Source organism: Poromitra crassiceps (assembly GCF_964638095.1).
Source record: "Poromitra crassiceps genome assembly, chromosome: 1".
NCBI classification, from domain to species: domain Eukaryota; kingdom Metazoa; phylum Chordata; class Actinopteri; order Beryciformes; family Melamphaidae; genus Poromitra; species Poromitra crassiceps.
This window is the reverse complement of record NC_139623.1, coordinates 76,753,488-76,781,444: the sequence shown is the minus strand read 5'-3', so window position 1 is coordinate 76,781,444 and position 27,957 is coordinate 76,753,488. Positions and strand designations below refer to the sequence as shown.

Sequence of the window (27,957 nt, the reverse complement as noted above, 5' to 3'; positions counted from 1 at the left end):
CTGCAAGCTGCAACCAACAACCAGCTAGCTCACTCATTACAGACATGGCTGCCTTCAGTAAGCTACCGCACAACTGCTACGAGATAGGTCATACCTGGAGCCCGTCATGTGTGCAATCTGCTCTGGACGTAACCAGGGGGGCTCTGGAGGTCTCATTTAAAATATACGCACCACTTTATCTGGTAAGTTACAATTTGACCCCCCACAATGGGCTGAGAACGAGAAGACGCTAAAGAAGCTAATGTTAGCTACTGTATGTTAAGTTAACCAGTAACGCTAGCGTTAAAGTTAACGTTGCCAGTGAACATAATATGCTAGCGGTGTGTAGGGGGGCCGAAGTTCACGCACAATTGCACAATGCAATGTCAGTGACAAAAGCCTTGTTTTTAACACACAACCTTGCTACTGCATAACGTATGGATATAGCGTTAACGTTAGCTAGGAATGCAAATTGAACTCAAAACTACCAGACCTGTTATCTTGACTTGACTATCTGACATGTTGAAATTGGTGGCAAACACGGAGTACATGTGCATTCCGAATGAAATATCAACTCCATAAACTCATCATAAACTCAACTTGCACTGGCAGTATTTTCAGTACTGTTCAAGTCATTAAATGCCCAAAGGTCCTCCTGAGTTTGTCTCTGCCTCCCAACTATTTGTAAATCGCAGATAGCAGCCATCCTAAGAAGAAGGAAGAAGGACTACTATCTAAAACGGCTTCTCCCTGAGATTCTACAGTCTTCCTCTTTCCTCACTGCCAATGGAGGTCTCTACATTGTTTTCTTCTGCATTCTCAGGTAAGCAGCTGCTATATACTATATACACAACGTGACAGCAGGGTTGTTCAAACCTTTTTGAATGGGGCCAGATCATTGAGCTATATTAAATATGGAGAGATGGTGGCTATCTCCGCCCAGTAGGGTCGAGTGAATCGTGCGTTCCTTTATCGCAAAAGAACTGGGATGTGGAGGCTAATGACGAGGCTATGACGTCACATCCGTTTTGTTAGCATTCCATTTGCAGAAAAGTTGAGCTGGGAAGTTCACTGTTCACTGGTCAGATCCACTCGCTAGCCAGGCTAGCCATTGTTAGCAATAACAGTTGATAACAAGGCATTTCGTGGCATTTTGCGCATATGAATATGAATCACTCGATAGGACCTGCAGGAACAGGCTTTATAGATCCGAATATGACATCACCTGTGTTATGACATCACCAGCGAAAGGCATGAAAGACACTTATGAATCATGACATCATCAGTGATCGATGACATCATAGTAGGAATGACGACATCAAAGTAGGAATGATGACATCATCCTAACACAAACACTGCAGCCTCATGTCCACACAGATAGAAGTAGGCCGTGTTGTGTGTACAGCTGTTTTAAGAGACACAAACAAGACAGAAGTGCTAAATAGCATTTATACGATTATAACTACTGTTGTTGCGCGGAGCAGCCATCTTGGATTCTTTAGGTCGGGGCTGCTGAGGCTCCTACGAGTTTGGAATAGGAAATACCAGCTCTAGTGACGTCACTGTCCCAGCTCATGAACTTTGAACTGTAAGATTACCAGTTCCCAGTTATAAAGGAATGCACGATCAGCCAAAATCCTGCCAGATCAGTGAACCAGATTCTGCGCAGTAGCTCCATTGAGTTAGAACCTCTGTGAGGTGCCCGCCCCTCTGAACTTTCTTATGCAGAGCTGCTGTTTCTAGATTTGCGCACAGTGCATTGTGTATTTATATACAGTCTATCTCTGTAAATATGGCACTTTAAGTTGTAATATGTTTTGTCTCGCCAAAAGTAACCAGGAAGATTCCAACTATGAGATCAGTTTATCAAAATGACGCCTGTACGAAAATCAGATTTTCGTTGTCGGAATTGAGCTCGTATCAGCCAGACAAGTCAGACCGCCGGGCTGCTCTCACTGAGCTACAGTATAAGGGGGGAATTATCGGATGAACTGATGTTTGCAGCTCTGTGTTGATTAGCCTAATGTTTCCGTGGCATTTTGATTAACTTTATGATTTCATTCCTTTTGGAGCAAATGTTGGTTTAACAAATCTAACCGTGACACTTTAGGCATTGTTGTACTGGTATAGTGTGGGTAGGGCAGCCAAACCTAACGTTAGCCCAGTGCGTGAGCCAGCTGCATGGTCTCTTAATAATAATAATAATAATAATAATAATAATAATAATAATTCATTTATTTTATATAGCGCTTTTCAGAACCCAAAGACGCTTAACAGTAAAACAAAAGACAAGCAACAGGAACAGGCAACAGATACAGGCAACAGGTACAAGTAACAGGTACAAGTAACAAATAACAGTGGCGGTTCAGGGCAAGGTTGTATGGAGAAGCAGAGGAGAGGAAGAGAACAGGAGGGAGGGGCAGGGGGGGGGGAGGGTGGTGGTTAGGAGGAGGTGGTCAGGGGTAGGGGAGGTTGTAAGCTTGGGAGAACAGGTAGGTTTTAAGTCGGGTTTTGAAAGTGGGGAGTGAGGGAGAGTCTCAGACGGTCTGGGAGGGAATTCCAAAGTCGGGGTGCGGCGCGGGAGAAAGCACGGTCACCAAAGGTTTTGAGTCTGGATGGGGGGATGATGAGGGTGGCAGTAGAAGAGGATCGGAGTGTACGGGAGGGGCGATGGGGGATGAGGACTGAGGAGGTCAGTCAGGTAGGGGGGGGGGGGGCTAGGCTGTGGAGGGCTTTGAAGGTGAGGAGGAGTAGTTTGAAGTCAATACGTTGCATGACGGGGAGCCAGTGGAGAGAGTGGAGGACAGGGGTGATGTGATCGCGGGACCGGGTGAGCAGGCGGGCGGCTGAGTTTTGAACCATCTGGAGACTATGGAGGGAACGGGAGGTGATGCCGGTGAGGAGGGAGTCTTCTATGACTCTGTATATCCCACTGAGCTATATCTTATTTATGTCAATGGGATATTGTTACTAAGAGAGGAGCTTGTGAAGAACGAACATCCCCACAGTCAAAGCATTTCCCTGAGATATCCATATAAAAATGTGTATTGCTTTAATACCAAAAATAAAACCTCCAGTGTCTGTTTGTCTAAGCTAACGCTAATCCGTTAGCGATAAGCTAATGGCTGGTGGTTGTGTAGGCCCCATCTTATACCCGGGATTTAACATTATAAAACACATTTCCTGGCAGTTGAACAACCTGGTCAGTTCTGAAAATATGTCTATTATTGTGTTATTCCAGCTATCGTTATCGGTTGTTAAGTTATAGTAATATTAATCCGACAAATAATGCAGAACAGCCGGCTAACAAGCGGCTAATGCTAGCCTGCATCCATTAAAACCATTGTGTATTAAAATAACCGATAACGTAGCTGGAGTAACTAATAAAACACATATTTACTGAACTTACTTCAGTCCCCAACCAACGTTACTTCCTCACGCACCTTTCTCAAAACAATGTCCTTTTTATTGCGGTCCATCGATATGTCTGGTAGATAACAGATCAAGCAGTACTGTGTCTTGTCTATGTAAAACTAACACTAGATCTATAATATGAAGAGCCTGTCCAGCCAATGACGGATTGAGACTGGCTGCCACAGCTGTCAATCATCCCTTTTTACATGTCAAATAACTACTTAAAAACAAACTGATCAGAAAAATGACCACTTGTACAGGCATTAGCATGATAATAACTATCTAAAATGATACAAAGCACCTTTGGGAAAAAATTATCTGATGTGTACTACTGTGATTATTTCGGTTGTGATTTCCCCATCCACTAACATGGGGAGGCGGGCCTTGTGACCTATACTGGCACCTGCCGCCAGAGCGGCGATCTAACATGCAGCGGCTTCACTGAACGGGACCAGATCCTCAGTCCATCTATTATATGTCGATGGGCCAGATTAGATCATGTAGAAATATCTGGGGGCAATTGTAATCCAAGGATTTTATTTTCAGTGCCATATTAGTCCTTAAAAATAGTCCTGTATAAAACATTGTGTTTTGGATATGCTGACTTTACAGCAAAAGATTTTTGAAGCGATTTCACTATTGCAGACAAATTTCCAATGTCGGAATGAAATCTTGAGAGTTTTGCTGAAGTTGTGGTACGCTCCCATCCACTCAATCGTTTGGTGTAAGGTGGTGGTAAAACTCAGTCTGAGCTGTTTGAAGTCAGATGAGAAGTCATCTTGACGTTCTGATCAAATCAAACATATTATCTGGAGTCTTTAGTCTTGGCTCATGCAAATGCCACCAAAACAGTACACAAATAAATATAGCTTGTTGAGCTCTTAAAGGACGGCTTTACCGTGGGGAATATGAATATATATCAATCTCACGCCCCTAAGGTTTTAGAATCCGTTAAAAAAATTTGAAATTGGAGCTTCACTGCCTGACCTATCAGGCATCTCTCACATTTTTAGGGAAGCCGGATGACGCGTTACGCGTCACCCGGCTTCCCTCCCCGCTTGCGGAACTCGAGCGCCTATGAACTACAAGTGTTGTGAGCCATGGTCCCGCCTCTAGAGGTCCTCCACGCCCCTTCAGAGCTCTCGACGAAAAGCAAAAGGCAGCCATCTTGTTCACCCGCATAGCATACTGTAGCTAGGTTAGCTTTCCATAGCTCCTTGCCAAGAGACCATATCTCTGGAACGGAAGCACCAAAAGACACGGGACTGGCGGCATTGGAAAGCTCGTCAAATTTTACATCTAGTAGTAGGTAGGCATGGGTCGATTTCCGGTTTTACCGGTTCGGTTCGGTATACGAGCCCAAACCGGTTTGATCACGTGCAAACCGAAAAAACCGATTTTTTTTTTTTTTTTTTTTTTTTTTTTTGCCAGTCCATTCTGATTGCACTATTGTTCATATTAGCCTCTTCTCAAGTTGCACTAGTAGGCAAAAGTCTTATTTTGTTTATTATGTTGATGTTTGAAGAAAAGTTAAGCTGAATAGTTATGAGAAATAAAAACAGTGTGTTGTTACAGTTAAAAGGTTCTGCTTATTTGTATTCAGTGTTCGTGCTGGTTGGCAGCATACCAGCTTAGAGGTGCATTATCGCCACCAACTGCAGCCGCTTTGATACGTTTTTTTGGGGAATATCGAACCGGTTTCAAAATGTTCAAACCGACCCATGCCTAGGCCCTATATTGTGTGAATTTGTGAGTTTTGAAGTTTATAAGGCAGCTCAGCTGTAAGCCAATCCATTCTGATTGCACTGCTTGTGTTTTTATTAGCCTTTTTCTCAAGTTGCACTATAGGCAGAAGTCTTATTTCATTTATTATTTTGATGTTTAGAAGAAAAGTTGAGCTGAATAGTTATGAGAAATAAATACAGGGTGTGTTTGTTACACAGGTGTCCTGCTTCTTTTTATTCAGTATCATTGCTGGTTGACAATACCAGCTTAGAGGTGTATTATCGCTATCAGGTGGACTGAAGTTGCACTACAGACAGTTATGGGCCACACTCGGGAGCCCTGTTGGAATTTTTTTTTTTTTTTTTTTTTTTTTTTTTTTATTAAAAAAAAAATCGGTATACCGGTTCGATCCGGTTTAGACAGCAATATCGAACCGGTTTTAAAATTTTCAAACCGACCCAGCCCTAGTAGTAGGTGAGTTGAAGTAAAGAAATCAACGCTGAGCAATGTACCCATTTTTACACATTTTTACAGAAAATAGTTACAACATCAGATGCGCGTAACTCCTACGAAAATGCCTTAAAATGCATGAATTTTTTTTTATGAAGACATCTCCCGACATATATACTACCGTTTACATTTGGTGCAATTTGGAGGCAATTTTATTTGCGATTTATTTCTTCTTCTTTGTATCTTTTATTGTCGAAGCCTTCTTCTTCTTCTTCTTCTTTGAGTTTTATGGCGGTTGGCAAACATATATGTGCATTACCGCCACCTACTGGAGTTTGATATCAGCCAAATGCCTGAGGGGTGGGCATGAAAACGAAGGCCACGCGAGCCCAGTGCATTGTGGGAAATGTAGTATTTCGGGTCCCCGCACCCGCCCCTCCCCTCCACCACCCCCCCCCCTCCACACAGAGTGGATTTCTGGTGATATCTCTGGCGGGAAACAACCAATTTCAAAAATTTCAACGGATTCGAAAACCTTAGGGGCGTGAGATTTAATATATATTCATATTCCCCACGGTAAAGCCGGCCTTTAAGTGGACCTAAACTCCCATTATACTCTATTTATTTCCCGGCAAGCTAGCACGATGGTAACAAATGTATGCCTTAGCCAGTTGGTCTAGTTTCAAATGATACCAGTACCTTCACTCTCCCTTTTCAAAATGAGCCCGATAGAAGACAGTAATGTCGGCCGTGAGGAGTAGAAGAGGTTTGTGTGACTGAATGAACTATTGGAATATGAAGCATATTTGGATGTAATTAATTATTTATAGGTTTATGCAATGTTGTATCATAGAATAGAGGCACTGAATGAATTATGACCAATATTCTTCAATTAAGTCATTTGAGAGAAATGATGCTGTGTATTTCCACCCTCAGGAAACTATTGGGAGGGTTCTACTCCTGGTCACCTGGGTTTGGTGCAGCGCTGCCTGCCTCCTATATCGCCATCCTTATAGAGCGCAAGAGCAGGTGAGAGCCCTGTCCGTTTCCCTTTCTTTCTCTATTTGCCAAGTGATGGCACTGCACAACATGGCACATGCTTTTTTGGCCCTGGTATTGGATGTTGTTAGATACATCTCAGGGTAATTAGCATTGTTGTATCTGCATTTTAAATACATGACGCATCTCTGTCTCTCCTTTTCTCCCAACTCCCAGGAGAGGCCTGCTAACAATATACATGACAAACCTGGTAAGAGCTGCTCTGGTCACTTATCTCTTATTTTGCTAGTTCACACAGGTCCCTGTTTCTGTCTCATTGAACCTGTATAATCTTGTCGGCAGGCCACTGAGACCTTGTTCCGCATGGCAGTGACACGAGGCATGGTCAACCCCCTCAAACATGGCGAGGTATGAAGAAAAGGGAGGTGAAATAGATGTGAGCTTCATGGTGGGAGACTATTACAGTAATGTACTGTATATGTGGGCTATATAAAGATTGTCAGTGTACATCACGGAAGTGCTTGTCTCACGTGCAAGTGCAACATAGTCAGACAGGCTATGTTAGCATTAGCATAACACAATTGATAACTGGTTATCAACTGGCTCTGTCAACCCAGGATTTACCTATCCAGCTATAAGCAGGTTCACATGAAAGAGGCGGGGTTTGTAACAAATACAACGGGCAGCGCTTGAAGCCAGACTCCTGGGTGGAGTTGACTCGCACACACACACATCATAGGGAAGCATCAACTCCTCCAGGTAGCGTGGTGCAATTCAACACATCAAACAGTTTAACAGCCAGGTTGCCATTCTAAATAAGAATTTGTTCTTAATGACTTGCCTGGTTAAATAAAGCTATAAAAAAAAACAGAGTTGTCAGGGCGCATTTCAAACTATCTCAAAGGAAAAAAGAGAAAAGCAAAGCACTCATTTTACTTTCACTTTTGCTACTATCATTTTCCCGTATTGTTTGCTTTGACCGACAACCGACCCTCATTAACCGATGATTAACCGGTTAACCGAGAAGTTTAAGATGCACTATTTGCCTGTCTGTGACCCATTAAACAATTGGCATACAACAAATGCTTTATTTTTTCATGAGAGAGCGTTTATTTTTAAATCTACAAGCAGAAAAAAAAACATTAACAAAACGAAAAGACAAGTTGAATCTTCCAGCACACTAAACAACAACATTCCTCCGATAGGCTACTGCTTGGGAGCTGCAAGCATTGATCAGAAGGGGAAAATGCGGGCAGAAAAAAATCAATACAATTCTCAAATAAATTATTGAACTGCAGATGTCGGATGTAGTCTAAAAAAATCTGCAGAAACAAATTTTAAAAGCTCAGAACTCAAATGTGTTGCTGGTGAACAAATCTCCACTTTAAAGAGCGCATCACTCAGTCCCCCATGTTTCAACGGATGACCCCAGGCTGCAGGGCGCACTGACGAAGTGCTCATCACTCTCTCCAACTTTTAGCAACATTCTCACTAGGGCATCCTAGTAGGGCGTTTACTAGGGCTGTTGAAATTAATTTCGGTATTCCAATATTATTCGATTTGGATAAATATGAATAAAACTCGATTATTATTATTTGTAGAACGGATATTAAATTATTTTCTACGGCGAAGCTCGTCTGTCTCGCTCTCGCCTTGGCCAACCAGCATGTGAAAACAAATCCTTTTGTCACATGTGATGAATTATTAACGTTTTCTCGATCTGCAGTGCATTAACGATGCTTCTCTCCCCTCTCCCTTCACACGTGTTCGTACGCGTTTGCCTCAACTCGGGAGTTCCTGGGCTGAGGCAGAGATGTTAAGTGGAGGAGCATGTCTGTCTCGAGTGGGTCCGACTACGTGAGAAGTGGAGCATACCTTCCCAAACTCTCCTAATTTCCGCAGTCTTTTCTTGCTGCCCTCAGCCTCTGGTGGAATCAAATCCATCTCCATGACCAGCCAACAATACGGTCGTTTTCAATTGTTTGAGAGACAAAAGGACCGACCGGACTAGGCCGCAGGCAGGCTTGGTTTCCTAGCGACTGGCCGGGGAAAAGGCTTCACTGCCCGGCTGCTCTCCTCCGCTGCACGTACAGCCCACTCTGGTCCTGAGTGTGGCGCAGGCATATAAGGAAACCCGTCTCATTTGGCAGTATTTCATAACCAGTTTAAAAGTTCCGTGTGTAGGGATTTAAAGCTGCATTCAGCAATGTTTTTGTGTTCAAATAAGTGTTAAATGGCTCTATATTCTGACAGCAATCACTGAAATAGAGTGTTTGGTCAGTGACTTGAAACACCCAACCCCCCACTGTCCTCTATGTCTCTCCTGTAGTCCTGCAGGCAGGGCGGACGTATCTCCGCAACCATAACTCGTAGAGACTCAGGCATGGAGGCATTGGATTCGGGGTGAAAAAATACATACAGTCCTTTGGAGGGATCACGATTGGACCTTCCGTTTTTCTTAGAAAATGTCAACTTTTCTCTGATTGGATAGTTTGAGGTCGGTGCCAATTTTTGATCCAACCAGAGAAAAGTTGACATTTTCTAAGAAACGGAAGGTCCAATCGTGATCCCTCTAAAGGACTATATGTATCTTTTCACCCCGAATCCATTGCCGCCATCCCTGAGTCTCTACGAGTTACGGTTGCGGAGATACGTCCGCCCAGCCTGCAGGACTACAGGAGAGAGATAGAGGACAGTGGGGGGTTGGGGGTTTCAAGTCACTGACCAAACACTCTATTTCAGTGATTGCTGTCAGAATATAGAGCCATTTAACACTTATTTTAACACAAAAACATCGCTGAATGCAGCTTTAATTACAAACATTATGTCCCATTCTTTTTAATATAAAAAGTAGAGCGCGCACATCCACTCAAAATGCAGGTGCAGGACAAAAGCAATGACACACAAAAAGAAATAGAGTCCGCACACTGCTCGACTTGCTCCCAGTTGATTTATTTTTAACGTTTCGGTCAACAAGGACCTTCTTTTTAATAGCCTGCATCATCATCATCGCATAGCAGCACCAAAGTCATGCCCTCTTCTGCATTCAGCATACAAACCAAGGGATTTCATCCACCATTCATTTTTCCGTCTACATTTATAAAAATCGTTTTACTTTGTCAAACCAAGCGATTCAACTATGTTAAGAATCAGGAGAGACGTAACATTTCACCCGGACTAGGGGGGGGCTTTTTTATCAGTTTAATTTAAAAACAATTATTAATTAAAAATCCATTAAAAATCGAATATTAAAATAATAAAGCCAATGAAAATCGAATTTGATCATAGAGTCAGATTGACAGCCCTAATTCTCACTAATCCCTCTGTGGTTTACCTGCTTTTGAGATCTGAAAAAAAATGTTTGCTTCTCCCTCTCCCTCTCTAGTTCACATGTCCTCATCCGTGACTTCAGAAACGAGTATAAACAGAACTAGTATGCGTCCATGGTGTCCGCAGCTGTCCGTGTCCGCCTCGAGTAGATCAGGGCTGTAGGCTATATGCTCTCTGTGTGTCTGGCTGCACAACACATGACATGACATGTAGGCTATATGTTCTCTGTGTGTCTGGCTGCACAACACATGACATGAGGACGAGCAAGACCCCGCCGGTCCGCAGCGGTCAGTCAGTGTTAATCAATGCATAGCCTACAAATGGATCTGACTCTAAATGTGCGCATATCATCTATGTCATTTGGCGGTGCAGCTCTACACACCCTGATAGACAATCCGTCTCTCGTTGTGAAACAATTTCTCAGAACTGGCATGTGTTGGATGGTATAAAGAGTATGCTTTTCAATCGTCAATTAGACCGCTTCATGTCTGCATCTTTGGAACACGGTGAAAACGAAATTGTTTCGCACATCTCATCATTCAGTGCACGTGTATGCACAATGAATGTGCAGACAGGGAGAGAGAGAGAGAGAGAGAGAGAGAGACTGAATGAGCCAGTGAAGAAAAAGTAATCTTTTACTATCAACCACAATGATTAACGCACTAATGTACCCGTACCTGAGGAGCAGAGAGCAACAACAACAACAAGATTATCAGGCACTCCCCCACCGATGCGACCCCTGAAATGTTTACTTGCATTTGCGCCGCCCACCCACATTGCATGGCACTTGCAACAGGCTTTAAAAAAATGATTAACTGATTAAGTATTAATCGGTTATTGAAATGGTAGGGTTAAACGGTTATCAGTTGACATCCCTAGCATGGACTCTTGTTAGCTGATGGGAGCACCAACCCTCTCCCCCCTAAACCCTCATGAAAACAGAGAAAGAATGATGATGTAAGAAAAACTGCATTAACAGGTGGATGGAAAGGTAGGGAGAAAAATAGGTCAGAAGAAACGGACATGTTTAATAACAGAATGTAAATTGTTCTGATATTCTGCTTAAACAATTAATTGCATTGATTAAATCGTGTAGTCAGTGGTGCTTTGATGTAGGTTAATTTGACAAAGTTTCAAATTAATTCTTAAATTATTTAGTTTAGTACCTACCGTAAATAAGTTTTGTTAAGTAAATAAAAAGCATTTACAGACTATTTTGGATGGATATTATGATGAATACAGGTGTGCCTTGAGATTTTGGTGTGCCTTGGCCACAAAAAGTTTCAATACCACTGTTCTAATCCGATAGCCTGAACTGCTAACCTGCTCCGGAGCAGGTTAGCAGTAGGTTAACATAGGTTAGCATAGGTTAACTTACCATGGTGATCTACTCTGGTTAAAAGTGAGCCACTGAGTGTGTTTACATGCGCACAGCACTTATAAACCGTTTATTATCAGATTTCTAGAGTTACCTGATTATCAAGTGGTCATTTAAGTTAAGTTAAGTTATCCTTTATTTATCCCCATGGGGAAATTCATCCTCTGCATTTGACCCATCCTCTACTAGGAACCTTCCTAGAACTAGGAGCAGTGGACACTGGGCAGCCACAGCGCCCGCGGACCAACTCCAGTTATTTTGCCAGTGCCTTGGTCAGGGGCACTGACAGGAGTATTAACCCTATCATACATGTCTTTTGGTGGTGGGAGGAAACCCACACGACCACGGGGAGAACATGCAAACTCCACACAAAGGACCTGGGACAGACCAGGGTTTTGAACCCGGGACCTTCTTGCTGTGAGGCAACAGTACTAACCACTGAGCAACCGTGTCGTCGTAAACAGCATCGTTTACCGGATAAAGGCCATAAACGGTTTATGAGTAAACCGATAAACACACCTAGGTTTCTGCAGAATCATCAGGGTTATTCATTGCAGTCAATATCCACTCACACACTTTGAGGTGAGTTCCCGCTATATGCTAAGTGCATGTAAACGTGGAAATCAGATTATTGCCAGTTAGCTGATTATTCTCACTTGTCTGTTTATTGTGTGCACGTAAACTCACTCAAATGTTGTGTGACCAAAAGGCCAGGGTTAAGCTCAAAGTTATCTGTTCGTAATACGTTATTAATCCGAACAGATCATGAAAAGCCTGGGTCTATACACTGGTTTCTGCAGATTTCTTTTTATAACAACTAAAAAACTGGGGAGCACACACTATTAATGACTTACCAAAATAAGGGGTCACACACTTAAGAACTTGTCACTGCAACTGAAAACAAACTGAACGCATCAAACTTGCAGGAAAACACGAGCTCTCGCAGTACGCTACAAGGATAATAGAATTAGGCCACCAAAAATACACAGACTCAAAACGCATTTACATAAAGGTGTGGAAGGGCAGACGTGGCAGTATGGACCGCAGAGGAGCTGCAGGTCAATCAACTTCCTGTTATGGAGCCAAAGCTATGAAGTGGGAGCTGAAAATGTTTGTAGGCGATGTTGCCTACGGTGCCAGATTATGATGTTGTAAAACCGGACATGTAGGCTAATAAATAATCATTATAAAGCCTGACTTTCCGGTCTAAAATCAGCATCTGGTAGCCAAGGTTTTGTGCAATCAATAATTGGCTCTTCCTTGTATTTTCTTCCTGTGTGCCTTGTAGGGTTGGGCGATATGTAGAATTTTTCCCACCGGCAACCGCCCATCCCGATGATTGACGATATATTCACGCATGTGCACGTAACCTCCCCCACCCCCAAAAAAACAAAAGAAAAAAGCTTGCAGCCTGCCAGTGTTTTGTGAGGTGTTTGGAGATTCCTCCATGGTTTGTGTGTGTGTTTATTTGTGCTTTTATCATTATAATTGCTGTGAAATCAGAAAAAAATAATTATCCCTGCATTTCACCGTTCAACCTCGCTCGACCACACAAACACACCAGAGAGTTCCCCAAACCTTTAAGTAGCCAGTCAGACTGAAATAGTAGCCGGATCATGTTCGCGGCGTTTGTTCCAGTGGTCCTTTTCCCAATTAATAAACAAACCTCAAATATGTATCCATGAGTGTGACAATTGAAATAATACAAATAAACATTCTTATAAAGGCCCAATGCTCAATTTAATTATAAATTTAACAATATCCATATTGCAAAACACAAACAGTATATCCAAATCAGGTGAACGGTGTAGGAATTGCAATACATTTTAAGGGACCAAAAGTACATTTTAAGGGACCAACATAGTTGAACAAACTAACATAATCATGCAATCGTCCAAATGGGTTCTGAAGCATTTGACTAAATATGAACAGATAATATTGTCCGAAACACTTCAGAATTTATTCTACTGCTGTTGTCAGCAGTTGTATCATCAATAAATACTAGGGAACCAGTTCCATTGACAATGGAAATTGAACTGACAGTCATTCATGTCCATGCGTGGGCATGTATGGCCGTTCATAGAACTGGTTCCCTTGCATTTATTGATGATGTGACTACTGAAAACAGCAGCAGGATGAATTCTGAAGTGTTTCTGGCAATATTACCTGCTCATATTCAGTCAAATGCTTCAGAACCCATTTGGACGATTTGCATGTTAGTTTGGTTCTATTTTGGTTACTTAAAATGTAATTTTGGTCGCTTAAAATGTAATGTAATTCCTCCACCGTTCACCTGATTTGGATGTAAATACCTCCGAATTAAAGCTGAAGTCTGCAGTTAAAGCACACATTGATTGTTTCATTTCAAATCTATTGTGGTACAGTGTGTACTGTACAGAGCCAAAATGATGAAGATTGTGTCCAATGTCCAAATACATATGGACCTAACTGTATGCTCCTGCTGGGTGTGCTTGTTGTCCTGATGCCCTCTTTCCTGTTTCTGCTCCTTATTAGGTGCTCTTGTTCTGCATCACTGCATCGCTCTACATGTTCTTCTTCAGGTCAGTGTGGCACAGAGGACAAAATCATCATGGAGAAATGTGCAATTTGGTATTTCTTTAATTATTATTATTAAAAGCCACCAAATGTTAAAGGACCAAATGGGGTTTGTTTTCTAGGTGTAAAGATGGTCTCAAAGGCTTTGCATTCTCTGCATTAAAGTAAGTTATTCACTTTACCACTGATGCTATGCTAGGGCTGGGCAATATATTCTATATTATCGATATGAGTTTGGATCATCTGCGATTGGTTATACTAATATTGTGAAATAACTTAAATGTTACTTCTTCCTGGTCTTAAATGCTGTGTTACAGTAAAGTGATCAAATCATCTGAACTTATTAGCCTGTCATTCCTAGTTTTGTCGTATGCAAGTGTCTTCTGAAAGCACTAATACTTATCCCCAAAATATCTTCACATTATTGATATCCGTCTATAATGTGATATTTGATTTTGTCAATATCGCCCAGCCGTATGGCTACGCTCAAGGCATTTCAGAGAGGTTACTGACGTTGTCACGGTGGAGCTTACAGAACTGTCCCGCATTTTCCTTCCCCAGGTTCATTGTCGGGAAGGAAGAGATTCCCACTCACTCAGTCATGGCAGAGCAAAGCTACCCTAAGCCCCCAGAGAGAACGGCTGCTATAGAGCAAAGCTACCCTAAGCCCCCAGAGAGGATGGCTGCTCTAGAGCCTGAGGAGTCCCAGGGGTCACCCCAAAGCCCTGGCTCCAGGACCAACACCCTCCTGGCCTTCACCAGAGGCCTGCTAGAATCAGTGTGAGAGATTACACACCTTTCCACAGAGACACACATTTCCATGGGCTTGTGTACTCGCAATCTCGCACGTAATGTTCCTTCCATTAACCTTTTTATTTTATTTTTAATCCAGATGCCAACATGGTCCCAGACATAGATGTTGTAAACATTACCAGGACAACTGCATTTCCTACTGTGTCAAAGTAAGAGCCTTTTTCACCCGTGATATTACGTTGTTTTGTGACAGTTCTCATTCAAATTATGTTTGTCCATGATGTTTGATGTTGTCATTAGTAAAAAAAAAAATTGCAATGTCCAGGGTTTCGTCAGGATGTTCAGTGTGGGCTACCTGATTCAGTGTTGCCTTAAAGTGCCCTCAGCGTTCAGGCAGTTGTTCTCCAAACCCTCCCGGCTCCCCTTTCTCTTCTGCAGCAAGGAGAACTTGCAGTTAGGGGCCTTCCTAGGCTCCTTCGTCAGCATCTACAAGGTACCTTACTTACTCTCACTATGTTTGTTGATACATGTCTTTATCTTCTAATATATAGTATGTCACATTTCCAGGCTTAACGTTAATCTTTCCCGCCCCCGTAAACACAAACTTGATTATAATCTGTCTCCTTTATCTGATCTTTCACACACTTTTACAGCTATATTGGCTAATATTTCTCATCTTTTCCCACCTGTCCCCTCGTATGTCTTGAATGTCGTCATGATGTGACTACTCTTTTTTTTTTTTATATAATTTTCTTTCTTTCCGGATCACCCACCCCCGTCATGTGGATACTGTACGTACTGTATCTTTTTCAAAAGCATTTCTCCTTCACTCAGGGAACAAGCTGCTTGCTGCGTTGGGTGCGTAACCTTGACGATGAGCTCCATGCACTCATAGCTGGTAAGAGAGCATTGTGTTAACTGTCCAATTAAATCCTTTGAGAACAGTCCTCTGACGAATTTGGGACATCTCAGCTGATTCATTCCCTTTCTCTCTCTCAATCCTTGTCTCCTGTGCTCCTGAAGGTTTCCTGGCTGGTCTCTCCATGTTCTTCTACAAAAGCACATCAATATCCATGTACCTCTTCTCTAAGTTGGTGGAGGTAACTTTTTTATTTTCTTAAGGCAGATCAAGCATATTTTGACTGTTGCATCCCACAGAAACCTCTAACTAATCCCAGAGCTGTTCCCATCTTAACATGTAGGAAAAGTTGCCAATGCACATTCCCATCCATTCCAGATAATCTCTTAGTTCCTCTGACCTGGAGGAGATTGGGAAGCCTTCAGAAACATGCATTATCTAAAAACGACTCATTAAGTGTCTCTCTTCCTGAATTTACAGCATTTAAGCTGGCAGGCTAGTCACGTCTGCGCACACCATTGTGCCAGACACTCTCGCCATATGTCTGATGATAATAATGATGGAGGATGAGATTTTGGGTTGGGGAATTGCATTTTACAAGCAATTGTACAATGGTATTTTGCAGTCTATATAAAAGCTGTCCTTGCCCATGTTTACTTCTTAATTATTGTTCTGCTGATAATATTTCTCTGCATGAGTTTAATGCTGCAGTGGAGACATTGGTTAACAGATTCATGTATATTTTTGTTTTAGAAAGGATAATCAAGATTTGTACATCATTTGTAATAAAGTAATAGACTACTTGCACAACTCCACTACTTCCTGAAATGAGTAGGGCATCTTGGTTTTCTGTCCTACACTATTGGATGAACTGATTAATGTCAGGTGTGCCTGATCACTGTTGTTGTGACTGCAGCAGTCAGGCACACCTGACATTAATCAGTTCATCCAATAGTGTAGGACAGGAAACCAAGATGCCCTACTCATTTCAGGAAGTAGTGGAGTTGTGCAAGTAGTCTATTACAATCTGGGCACCCAGTCTATCAGTCTGAGGACTAATAAGACTCTGGGACAGATGGCCGATATTTCGGCTTTTCCAGTGTTGCGCGGATATGTCCGCGCCGAGACTTCCACTTCCGTGCGCTGCGGTCATTGTTTACAGCCCGGGTGACACGAGAACAAGTTGCAGCTGATCGATTGTAGGTGTTTTATGTCCAGACGGCACTTCGGCTAATAATAATAATATATAGCTGCATATGAGATGTTGTCGGACTGTAAAGCGAGGAATATGCTCCAACGTCAGCCTCGACTTGGAACCTTGCCGACAGCAGCTCGACCTATATACTAATATATAATATATATATATAATAATATTCCAACGATTCTCGATTTCAGAATCTAGAATCGATTCTCAATTATGTAGTTTTATATTGCAATAACACACAAAGGTAAATCTAAGACAAAAAATGACAAATGTATTAATGCTGAACTTCAAATTCAACTTCTGAAGTATTACAGTCAGGGCCTAAATTCATTTTGCAAACTAGGGGGGAATTTCCCCCCTTATGTTCTTCAGATAAGATGGATTTATAGACTGGGGGGATCTGTAGACTTTGAGAAGGATTTATAGATTTTGGGGGGAATACATTAACCAGAGTTCTTAAGTGCAAGAGGTGGTGGCACCGTGGCAGTACATACACAAATGACATGAACAGGTGCACTGTAATTTTTTTTTTTTTTTTTTTACAATACGAAGAAGAATCGATTCTTGGGAGTTTGGAATCGATCCAGGAATCGTGGCATTAAGAATCGCGATCCTTTCAAGAATCTATTTTTTGGAGCACCCCTAAAAATTGTGTGATTTCACTATGATTTCAATGACTAGAACAGTGGTACGCAACCTTGCCCTACTCAGGAGCCACATTGACCCAAAGAAATCTTTGCAAGAGCCACAATCCAAGAAAGTCCCTTTCCTCCCGTTATTTTTTATGCTTCCGCCGGCGATAGCCAGGCCGGAGGCATTATGGATCCGGGTTGTCCGTACGTACGTCCGTCTGATGTTCGTTAACGCGATATCTGAGGAACGCCTTGACGGTGACCTCTCGAATGCCATTTTCAAGCTTGTTAACGCGATATCTCAGGAATGCCTTGACGGAGTTTCATCAAATTTGCCTCAACTCAAGGATGAACTGATTAGATTTTGATGGTTAAAGGTCAAAGTTCAGGGTCACTGTGACCTCACACACTCAATTTATAAGCTCTGTAATGCAACATCTCAGGAGCGCCTTGACGGAATCTCTTCCAATTTGCCTCAAATGGCGATTCGGACTCAAGAATGAACTAATGGCGGAGGCATAAATCCGCGGTGCGGTCGTTCTAGTTTGTTTTCGATTTTTATTTATTTATTGTAAGTAGGACTAAAAAGAGCCACAACTACCCATAAACAGTGTTGGTGGTAACTCATTACAAAAGTAACATATTACATGTAATATATTACTTTTAGCAGTAACTCAGTAATATAACTTATTACTTATAAGATTTCAGTAATATTATACCAGTTACTTTGTCAAGTAACTCAAGTTACAAATTGAGTTACATTTTATTAAATCAAAGCACATATTTAAAAAAGATACAATCATTTCCTAATCAAACTGTGTGTTTTTATGCAAATAACCACTATAGATGACAATAGCAAAAGAAAAGAATAACATTTAGAATTTTAGATTGTTTACACTGACTTCAAGGCGGTTGAAATTATTTTTCGTGATGGTTCCGGGGCGGCAATGTCATTCTGCTGCTGCTGTTGTTTTGGTCAAAGTAATGCAAAAGTAGTGTAATAAGTAACGAGTTACTAGTAATATGTAGTATATTACATTTTGAAAGTAACTTGCCCAACACTGCCCATAAAGGAGCCGCATGTGACTCTAGAGTAGAGCCTCAGGTTGAGCATCACTGGACTAGGAAGTTAGCCCAAGGAGAGAATGTAGTGTGTAATACTTTTTGGGGAGCTGCACCGGCAGGCTCGCCAGCCGCAGCACAGCCCGCGGCACATTCGGCGAGGGCTTTGGCGCTGTCGCTGTGTTTTCTGTTTAAACACCGGAAACCACAAAATATCGCCCGTCTGTCCCAGGGTCTTATTAGTCATCAGACTGATCGACTCTGGGTTCCCAGATTGAAGTCATTCTATTTCATAGAATAGATCATCCTTTCACAGAAATATAATGAAATGTTGGTCTCGACCTAGTTTCAAGATGAAGACCAGACATGCTACCTCATATCATATCTCAATAGGCATCAGCTCCTAGCCTAAGGCAAGCGTAATCCTAGTGTGACGTCAAGCGTAATCCTAGTGTGAAGTCCGCCGTGACGTGTGACTCATCACCTCATCCTCAACAGCCAATCAGCCCCTCAACTTGCCAATATGACGTCGGTAATGACGTCAATGCCGAGGCTATGAAAGAGGACGATGACACGCTGAGCATGGCTATAAGTACAGCCATGCTCAGCGTGTCATCGTCCTCTTTCCCTGATCCTTCTCCTCCATGGTCGCTGTACCTGGGCTGATCGCATCCCATCCTCTGAAGCTGTGTTTCGCCCCACCCACCTCCCCAGTCCACCACCAACGTCTTGACTCCTGAAGAATCCCCTACAGGGGGGGATTCTCTACCCTAGTCCGAGCAGATGCCCTCCTCTCTCACTTCAAGAAGAGAGGCATCTTACCACGGAGTCATTACGCCAAATAACTAGATGCCATGCTGCCATGCCATAGAATTAGTTGCCAGAATTAGTTGCCATGCCATTTCATGCCATAGATCTTATCGCCATGCCATTTGTGAATAAAGCTTGCTTGTTAATTCTACCCTCTGGTCTCTCATGATTGAAAGCATTAATAATCATGTGACACTGAAGTACAAATTGGTGAACACAGCTCACCCAGATGGGGATGTAGCCCTTCCAGAAAACTATTTAATATTTAACTAGTTATTGCAGATTGAAGTAATCTGCCTATAACACTCTGGAACGACCACTTACCTTTTTAACAGCCTGTTTGACACCTGTCTTTCTCCAGACCATGTACTTCAAAGGCATCGAGGCCGGCCGGTTCCCATACTTTCCTCATGCAGATACAGTCATATATGCCGTCTCCACTGCCATCTGTTTTCAAGCTGTAAGTAACTCACTCACTCACTCTCTCTCTTTCTCTCTCTCTCACACACACACCCACACACACACACACACACAATTATGTACTCATGACTTTTTAAGCTTAGTTTGGATAATAGTGTATTATTCATCACCATTTCACAGGCTGTGATGGAAGTGCAGAACCTCAGGCCGTCATACTGGAAGTTCCTCCTGCGGTTAACTAAGGGAAGGTATGGTAGAACCTTTTTTGTGGATGTGTGGATGGATGGTGTGAAATCTGTTAGCTGTCAAAAGGTGTGTGTGTGTGTGTGTGTGTGTGTGTGTGTGTGTGTGTGTGTGTGTGTGTGTGTGTGTGTGTGTGTGTGTGTGTGTGTGTGTGTGTGTGTGTGTGTGTGTGTGTGTGTGTGGAGTGGGGGTTGGGGCATTTGACTTTAAAGTCTAAAAAGTACAGTGGAAGTAGATGGATAATACTGTAGATTGAACAGATCATTTAGGACAGGGGTTCTCAGCCATTTGTAACTTAAGTCCCATTTCTGATTGTTAAAAGATTTCAACACAAAAACATGATGAAAAGGAGAACAACTAAAAAGGGCTGAGATGTAGAACAGGTGCACTTCCTCAATTGCCTGCTTGGCTGTGGGTGCTCAGCTACAGAAGAAACTTGTAGGAAAAAAATCACTCGATGAGTGAGAATAGCGGCACTCCAAAAAATAAAATGCAAGACTTTTGCTCAGGTTTCCATTTTTATTTTAGGCTAGACTGACGCGTTTCGGCCATGGGCCTTCATGATGATGCTCTGATGAAGGCCCATGGCCGAAACGCGTCAGTCTAAAATGGAAACCTGAGCAAAAGTCTTGCATTTAATTTTTTGGAGTGCCGCTATTCTCACTCATCGAGTGATTTTTTTCCTACAAATAAAAAGGGCTGTTTGTGTGTTATGCCACTGTCATCAATTTGATGTTTTTGCTTGTTTTGTTTTGTTGTTTTTTGTTTGTTTCTTTTATTATGTTTAGGTAGCCTACCACAGTGTAGTCTCGGTTTCCAGACGTTTGGTGTGCGGCGCCAACAGCGCCACCTAACCACCAAACATCTGGGAATTTAATGTTCCAAATCTGGTTCATTCAGCCCGTCTTGAAAGAATGGCACTAGTCACGCCTATCTTTCTTATTCAAATGTTATTTGGTAGCGGCAATGCCATTTATCATAGTCCTAACACAGAGCATGAAGCTGATGCCTCAAAAAAATTTATAGCTGTGGTTTATTTAAATATATTTCTCTTCCGGAATTGGCGTGCGCTCGCCATTATCGTCCGTAGTGATGAATCTCGTCCTGTTAAAAGTTTGTGTTTGTTTCTGAGCGATAAATATGTTTCTCCACAAACGCGACAGACATCAACAAACTTGGAACGAGTTTTCGTCGGTGACTGCGAAGCCATTTTGAGATTTTACCGCTGAGTATTCAATTCACATGTTGCTGGTAAGGCGATGTTTTGCGAGACACCGGTTCTGCATGAGCGTCACTGCCCCCAGAAAGCAGGCCCGCCCACAACACTCATGATTGGTTCTCCGATGCAAGGCTTCCAACAGCACCACCTAACGTTATGAAAAGATTTAAATAATAATAATCTCAGTCTTAAAATAGTGAAACGGATTAAGACTGAGAGCTGAGTCTAACCACAGTGTGCAGAAATAGGGAAATAAAAAAAGTAGAGAATAACAATTTCATTCAGATATCTTGATGTGAGAGGTCAAGGGACCTGTTTGAATGCAATTTACCTTTGTAACGCATAACATGGCTGGTACCTACGTATTTTTCTGGATGTCTAGTTTCCACCAAGAGGGGTGGGAGTACATAAGTTTTTTACTTCTTCTCACTCCTTTTCGGATATGTTTACATTACTGTTTATTTTTTACTGTTTATTTTTTTCTTTTTCTTGTTTCTTTTTGCTTTTTACTTTTGTTTTGTTATATTAGTTATTCATTTTTGAATGGCTTTATTTGTTGTTTTTGCACAATTGTTTTTATTGACATATTCGAAATAAACATGACTAAACTAAAACTAAACTAAACCAATACCTAGCTTAAACACTGAGCTCGCCAGACCTCATCAAACACGCACTCGTGGCCAACTCATTTTCTGATCTTCAACTTGAAAATATTTCTCACCCAGTGGTTGAGAAACACCGATTTAGGAGGATCAGTGCATTTGCATCATAGTGAATGGTTTTGTTTTAAAACAATTTATTTCCTTATTTATTTTGTTGTTCACTATTTAGATTAAATTGGATTATTTGCATTCTCTAAAATGTTACTATTTTGTAATTAAAGGGATCAAGATGGCCAAAAACATCAAATGTGAGATTCACTTGAACAGTTTTCTCTCAGTAGGCCTTGTGTTAAAATGGTGGTGATATCATTTGATCAATTCCTTTCTCCACCCGTAGGTTTGCTGTGATGAATCGACATGTGCTAGATGTGTTTATGACCCAGGCCTCCAGGGACTTTAAGGGCTTCATCCCCAAACTGGACCCGCGTTACACCAGCCGAACAGTGCTTCCACCAGGAGGCGACATCCACCTGGGTTGATGTGGGACCAGGACTCGGGGATCAGAGGGGCGGGGTGCTGTGGGGGTCGGGGGACCCGCCGCCACCCCCCTCAGCTTCAGGTTACCCCCATAAGAAATGGACAGCTTGGCTCTTCTTAGGGACCGGCTTAAAGAAATTGTTCTAGCAGCTCAGAAAATGGTGGCGATGTGTGATGAATGTCAGGCTGTAATGGGCCAAGGTGTTTTCAAAGCAGGCTGTCTTGTGTGTCGACTGGTGTGCCTTGCGCATGCACACTTACAAAATGTGGCTGAATGTATACAGGTAACTGCTAAAATAAATGAAATACCCAAGTTCATGAAAAATTAGGGTTAAGTTGCATTTCTAAATCCTTCTCACACCCTTAAGAAGGCACGGTAAATGCCAATAATTACAATATAGCTCAGTATTTTGAGCTGTATTTTGCAGGATGACATACATTTACACAGGGGACATGTAGTACGGTACATGAAATATTAAACTTATTCTATACATCCGTTTTAAAAACCGCAGTTACAAAGTGTAACAAAAAGGCACAAAAATACATTAAGTTTATATATATACATATATGTGTGTATGTACCGTATATACAGTATATATATATACATATAAACAAATGTTATTCAGCAAACGACACGTTTCGCTGCAGCTACAGTAATCATACGCCTCCACGTCGTCCAATAATTTCTGATGATGGACACCTCGTCCTGCATTAACCCTTACATACAGTATATGTGTGTGTGTGTGTGTGTGTGTGTATGTATACTGTATATATACATATATATATATTTTTTTAATTTAAAATACATGCTACAGCATGTGCTGGGACGCGTCATCAGTGATGTTAGCTGGTGTCGTAAGGTGTTTCGGGTCTCTCAACATCATACGCCATCGCCCAGTAGACCCAGCCGAGGCTGATTAAGACCCCGACCCGCGTCCCAGAAGCAGCCGCTCACGGATCAGCCTTCCTACTCTGTCTGCAACGTTGTGTGCTACACCGCAGTATTGTAAGACCCTTCGGTGCATGGAGGGTCTAAGGTAGCCTGGGTAAACCCAGCCTCCACGTGACCTGCTCTCAGACCTGCTCTCAGTCACTACACTGTAGTGACTGAGAGCAGGTCTGAGAGCAGGTCACGTGGAGGCTGGGTTTACCCAGGCTAGGTCTAAGGCCCTGTGTGGGTGACTCCAGGCCGGGCTCCTCCTACGTCTCACCAGACCCTCCCGGGTTAAAGGCAATCCTACCATGGGCAGAGAGGACGCCTCAAGAAGGCCTGTGCGCTGCACGTCATTTGCCTGCAGCGAGCACCTCGCTCTAGCCTGAAGGACCCCAAGCCGCGCCGATCTTTGCACAGATTTTCAGGAGGCTAATCCGTAGCGTTTGTGGATTTCTCCCTCACAAGAGAGCCAGGATGGGGTATATATATATATATATATATGGTAGGGGAAACACTGATGGAAACACTGATATATATATATATATGTGAGGTCTCTAGACCATATTTCAAGCAGAAGGCCATTCGTGCATAATCTAATCCGATCACCCCCTGACGTCAGTCAAGTTCTAGTATGACGTGGTCAGTCAAAGTCTTAGTATGACGTCTGTAATGACGTCAGATATGACGTCAGTTAATTCTCATATATATAGCAAGGGTTCTACGTCACCTCTCTCTCTCTGGCCGATCATAGCAGCAGCAGCTTCACGGCAGTCCATCTCCCCTGAAGCCGTCCTCCGAAGCGTTGTTTTGCTCCATATCTGCAGACCGAATCAGCATCCTCAAGCCTTCTCCACCCATGGATATTCCCCGCAGATCTCTCAACGCTCCCCACTCCATTCCTGGTATGTCGAGTTCCGAGCCAGAGCAGTCCATGGACAGTGACGACAGCATCGCTTCCCTGTTCCGGACCGGCCACGGAGCGTACTTGCCTTCCGAGGTGTCTGACGAAGACGTTGGCGAAGCGGCCGGACCACAGGCTGCCAGCATAGCCCCGACGAGAAGGCCCAGCGCGCGTTCCCGTGGCACGGGGCGCGCCACTGCGACGGCCCGTGATAGGAGAGCAGAAGACGAAGCGCCGCGCCGTGGACGCCCAAGAACGCGTGCGAGCGTGCCGGAGGGAGAGGCCGCTCGGCGCGGACGTGCGAGAGGCCGCGGGCGAAGACCAGTAGAGACAGCTGCCCCGAGAGCCGGGAGCCGCCGGGGAAATGCAGGCCGCGGGGCCGCCGCGAGACGCCACGTCCTTCCTGGTCGCACTGACCCCCAGGCCGCCGCCCCGGAAGCGGAAGCGGCCCCATTCGGAGCTCCGCCGAGCCGACAGGGGGCGTCAAGAGCCATTCTGCTGTCCCTGCTAGATGCTAGCAGATCAGTAGAAGCTCGTCTGAGCGCCCTGGAAACCCCCCCCCCATTCCCCCCACGTCCGCCGCAGCCCAGCTGGCGCAGCAGCCGATCCTGCCCCCGCCCATGCAGCAAGCCGACGTGCTCCCCACCACCACCCAACCCGCCCAGATGAACACTCTGGCGTCCGCCACGCCCGCCATCCCATTTGGTATGCCTTTTGTTTCTCCATGTGCCAATGTTTCTCCCAGGCTGAGGTCCAAGATTTTAAAGGGCAGAGACATTAATTTAGTTAGCATACTCCTGCCATCTCCCGAGTGTAAAAGGAAGGTTACGGGTGACCCAGATGGCCCCGTCTATTTAAAGTCGTCCGACCCCCGCCTGCCAAAAAGACCTTTCCTTATGTGACTTCCTGAACACGTTTGGCGTCTACCGTGACGTGATTTGCGAAGTGTACCCAGAGCGCCGCCATGAGCTAGACAAATATCTAGCGCTAATAGGGGACCTCTACTCCAACCACGGTAAACTATTCTACCAATATCATAAAGCATTCTCCGCTAAAGCCGCCCTGATGATCACTCAGGCTAATACGCGGCTTAACTGGTCCATCATGGACATGCAGATATTCACGTCGCTGGTTAGCGGGCGGCCGGCGAACACCTGTGACTCGTGCGGCGAACCGGGGCACAATTCTGCCCAAAGGCGGCCTTTCAGTCCGGCGCCGCCCCCTCCACCAGCGGGTCCTCCCAGGTGCATACCCATACCCCCAGCTCCCTTTGCAGATATTTCAATGAAAACGTGTGCACATATCCCAAATGTAATTTCCTGCACGCATGTAGTACCTGCGGGGACGCCCACCCCCGCTCCGGCTGCCCGCAAAGGACCCCCCCCCCACCAAAAAAGGGATATTGATTTACATTGCTTTGAAAACACCACATGTACCGTAGGTGTCCCTTGTGTTTTGATTAAATAAAGCGAGTTGATTGACAATTTATCTGGTCTGTGATCCGATCATTCCATCATTAAACGCCCACTAATAACAATAGTAAATATAGCCGCAAGCGGCGATGCGGGGTCCAAGCTTCTGGTGACTTGGGGGTTATATGTCAGATAATATTAATATAGACACTGAATTGCACATTTAGTCAGAGTTGATATGTGCACAAGTGTACCAAGTTTGTAGTAAGTAATATGTAGTAAGTAGCAGTGGTGGTGGTAAGCCAAATGGTGGCTGTCAAAGAGTAATGGACTTTTTCTAGGCAAACTGTCATAATTTCAAATCCTAGCTTCCTGATAAGCTTAGATGTGTTAGCCATGAGTGGACAGCTTACTGAGGTGTTGCTTTTGTGTTCGAGTCCATTGGATGAAGATAGTGTGCTGCTTCTACTGTACACTTCTGATCATGGTTATAGATGTGCTCAGTGAGGAAAGGATTAAACAAACTGTTCCTGAATGGTGATCTAAGTAATTGGTTGTCACAATGAAAAGCCAATGCTTTTGTAGTAGTGGTGGTAGTCATAAATCTGGTCTGCATAAGCACAAGGCCAGAACTTGAACCATTTGTTCAAGCTGATGTTATGTAGAGGAAGGATGAGCTACTTTACTTGCCGCCTTGCTGTTGTAGAGTGGATGAGGTACTGGGAGAGCTGATGTTATGTAGAGGAAGGATGACATCATAGATGACATCATCAGTGATGTCACAAGACTGTCATCGGTGATGACATAGTGTCAGAGCATGTGTCATCAAAAGTTTAAACATTTATCATTTCTAGACGGTTTCACGTATCCAAATTCTTTGTAAGTCTTTAGATCAGGGAAGTCCAGAGATGACACAGGACGAGTTCGTTTATCAAAAGTTTAAACATTTATCATTTCAAGACGGTTGCACGTATCCAAATTCTTTATACAATTTTAGATCAGGGAAGTCCAGAGATGACACACAAAAAGTTTGGGCTTATTCGGGCAAATGGCCTATGACGAGTTCGTTTTTTTTTTTTTTGAGAAAGTCCAAGATGGCGGAAAATCTAGCAGACTTAAATGGGCGTGGTCTATATGGATAGATGCGTATTGATCCAGGGAATCCAGCAGATGTGGAATTTTGATTATACGCCTCACGGTTCAGCAGTTATGGGTCAATACGCAAAAGGGCCTGTTATAGCGCCACCATCTGGCCAATATGGCTAATTTTTTGTCTCTGAGTAGGGGCACATTTCCAACCTATGTGCAAGGTCTGGCTACTGTAGCCCTTACAGTTTTTGACATGCATGCTGTTTTAGGGCGGAATAATAATAATAATAAACGGAACAGATACAATAGGGATCCACGCACTTCGTGCTTGGACCCCTAATAATACAACTAAGAGGAAGGGAAAAAAATAAAAAAAATAAAAAAATAAAAAAAATACATACATGTTAACTAGGGGTGTCACAATATATCGTCCCACGAAATTTCGCGATAGTAAAACGTCACGATATGTATCGTTGAGATGAAATCTCATATCGTGAAAAAAAAAAAAAAAAAATTTTTTTTTTTTTTTTTTCTCCAAAAATAGACAAAGAAACGTCTTTGTTTGTTGAAGTTCAATGTGTGGAAAGTAGTTCAGTTGAACAAGTCTCTGAAGAGACACATGAGAAGTTATACAGGAGAGAAACCATTCAATTGAGTTTCTGGCAAAACTGTTTACTTGACAGGAAAAACTGAAGATGCATAAAAAATAGACTAAGAAAAGTCTTGTTGTTTGAGTTTGAAGAAAAACTGAAGATGCATAATGAGAATTTATACTGCTGAGAAACCTTTTAGTTCAAAGTAAATCTAAGTGACGGTGTAACTCATTCTATTTCAAGATAAGCCTTATCTCCAATCTCAGGTTTTTTCTAGTTGTTATTGTAATAACAATTTCCCACAACAGCATGTTTTGTATTTGTGCATTTCAAATAAAATACTACTTTTCCAGTCATTATTCAAGTTTAAAAAAATATTGTTAAAATCGTATCGTATCGTATCGTTATCGTGAACCCAGTATCGTGATACGTATCCTATCGTGAACTGAGTGTATCGTGACACCCCTAATGTTAACACATTGAGTGCCAGCCATTTTTTCATCCTGTAGGTAAGTTGTGCCAGTTTTTTTTTTGAGGATTCTGGCTCATTTTACAAGAGCCGAGGATTATTTTCTGTTAAGAATTCATGAACACCAATCATCTAAAAATAACTAATAGAATGTGTACTTTCTCTGTCTAAAAGAGTTAGTTTGCAGAGTTAGTAGTTATGTAGATATTAGCCGTTGAGTACAGCATGGTTTCAGCGTCTGGAAATTTATTCAGAGATAAATGGCTTTTTGTGAAATTCGACAGAACAGTCACTTTAACCATTCATTTTTGGCATCAGTAAGACCGTCAGACATTCTAAACAATAGTTTTGAACAGTAATTTCCTCCATAACAACAGGAAACACCCC

The 27,957-nt window shown here is 42.9% G+C and overlaps 1 protein-coding gene across 1 annotated transcript; it reads left to right on the top strand.

Moving 5' to 3' along the window:
* Nucleotides 1-44: 44 nt before the first annotated feature.
* On the top strand, nucleotides 45-22,174 carry tmem135 (transmembrane protein 135; the record flags this gene model as incomplete). The annotated part of the gene is made up of 15 exons (XM_083657425.1): nucleotides 45-182; nucleotides 675-802; nucleotides 6,505-6,597; nucleotides 6,784-6,817; nucleotides 6,910-6,975; nucleotides 13,790-13,836; nucleotides 13,954-13,995; nucleotides 14,393-14,611; nucleotides 14,724-14,793; nucleotides 14,910-15,077; nucleotides 15,419-15,482; nucleotides 15,608-15,684; nucleotides 19,513-19,611; nucleotides 19,752-19,819; nucleotides 22,033-22,174. 15 exons carry the CDS (start codon nucleotides 45-47, stop codon nucleotides 22,172-22,174), a joined length of 1,455 nt encoding a protein of 484 aa, XP_083513551.1.
* Nucleotides 22,175-27,957: the final 5,783 nt, after the last annotated feature.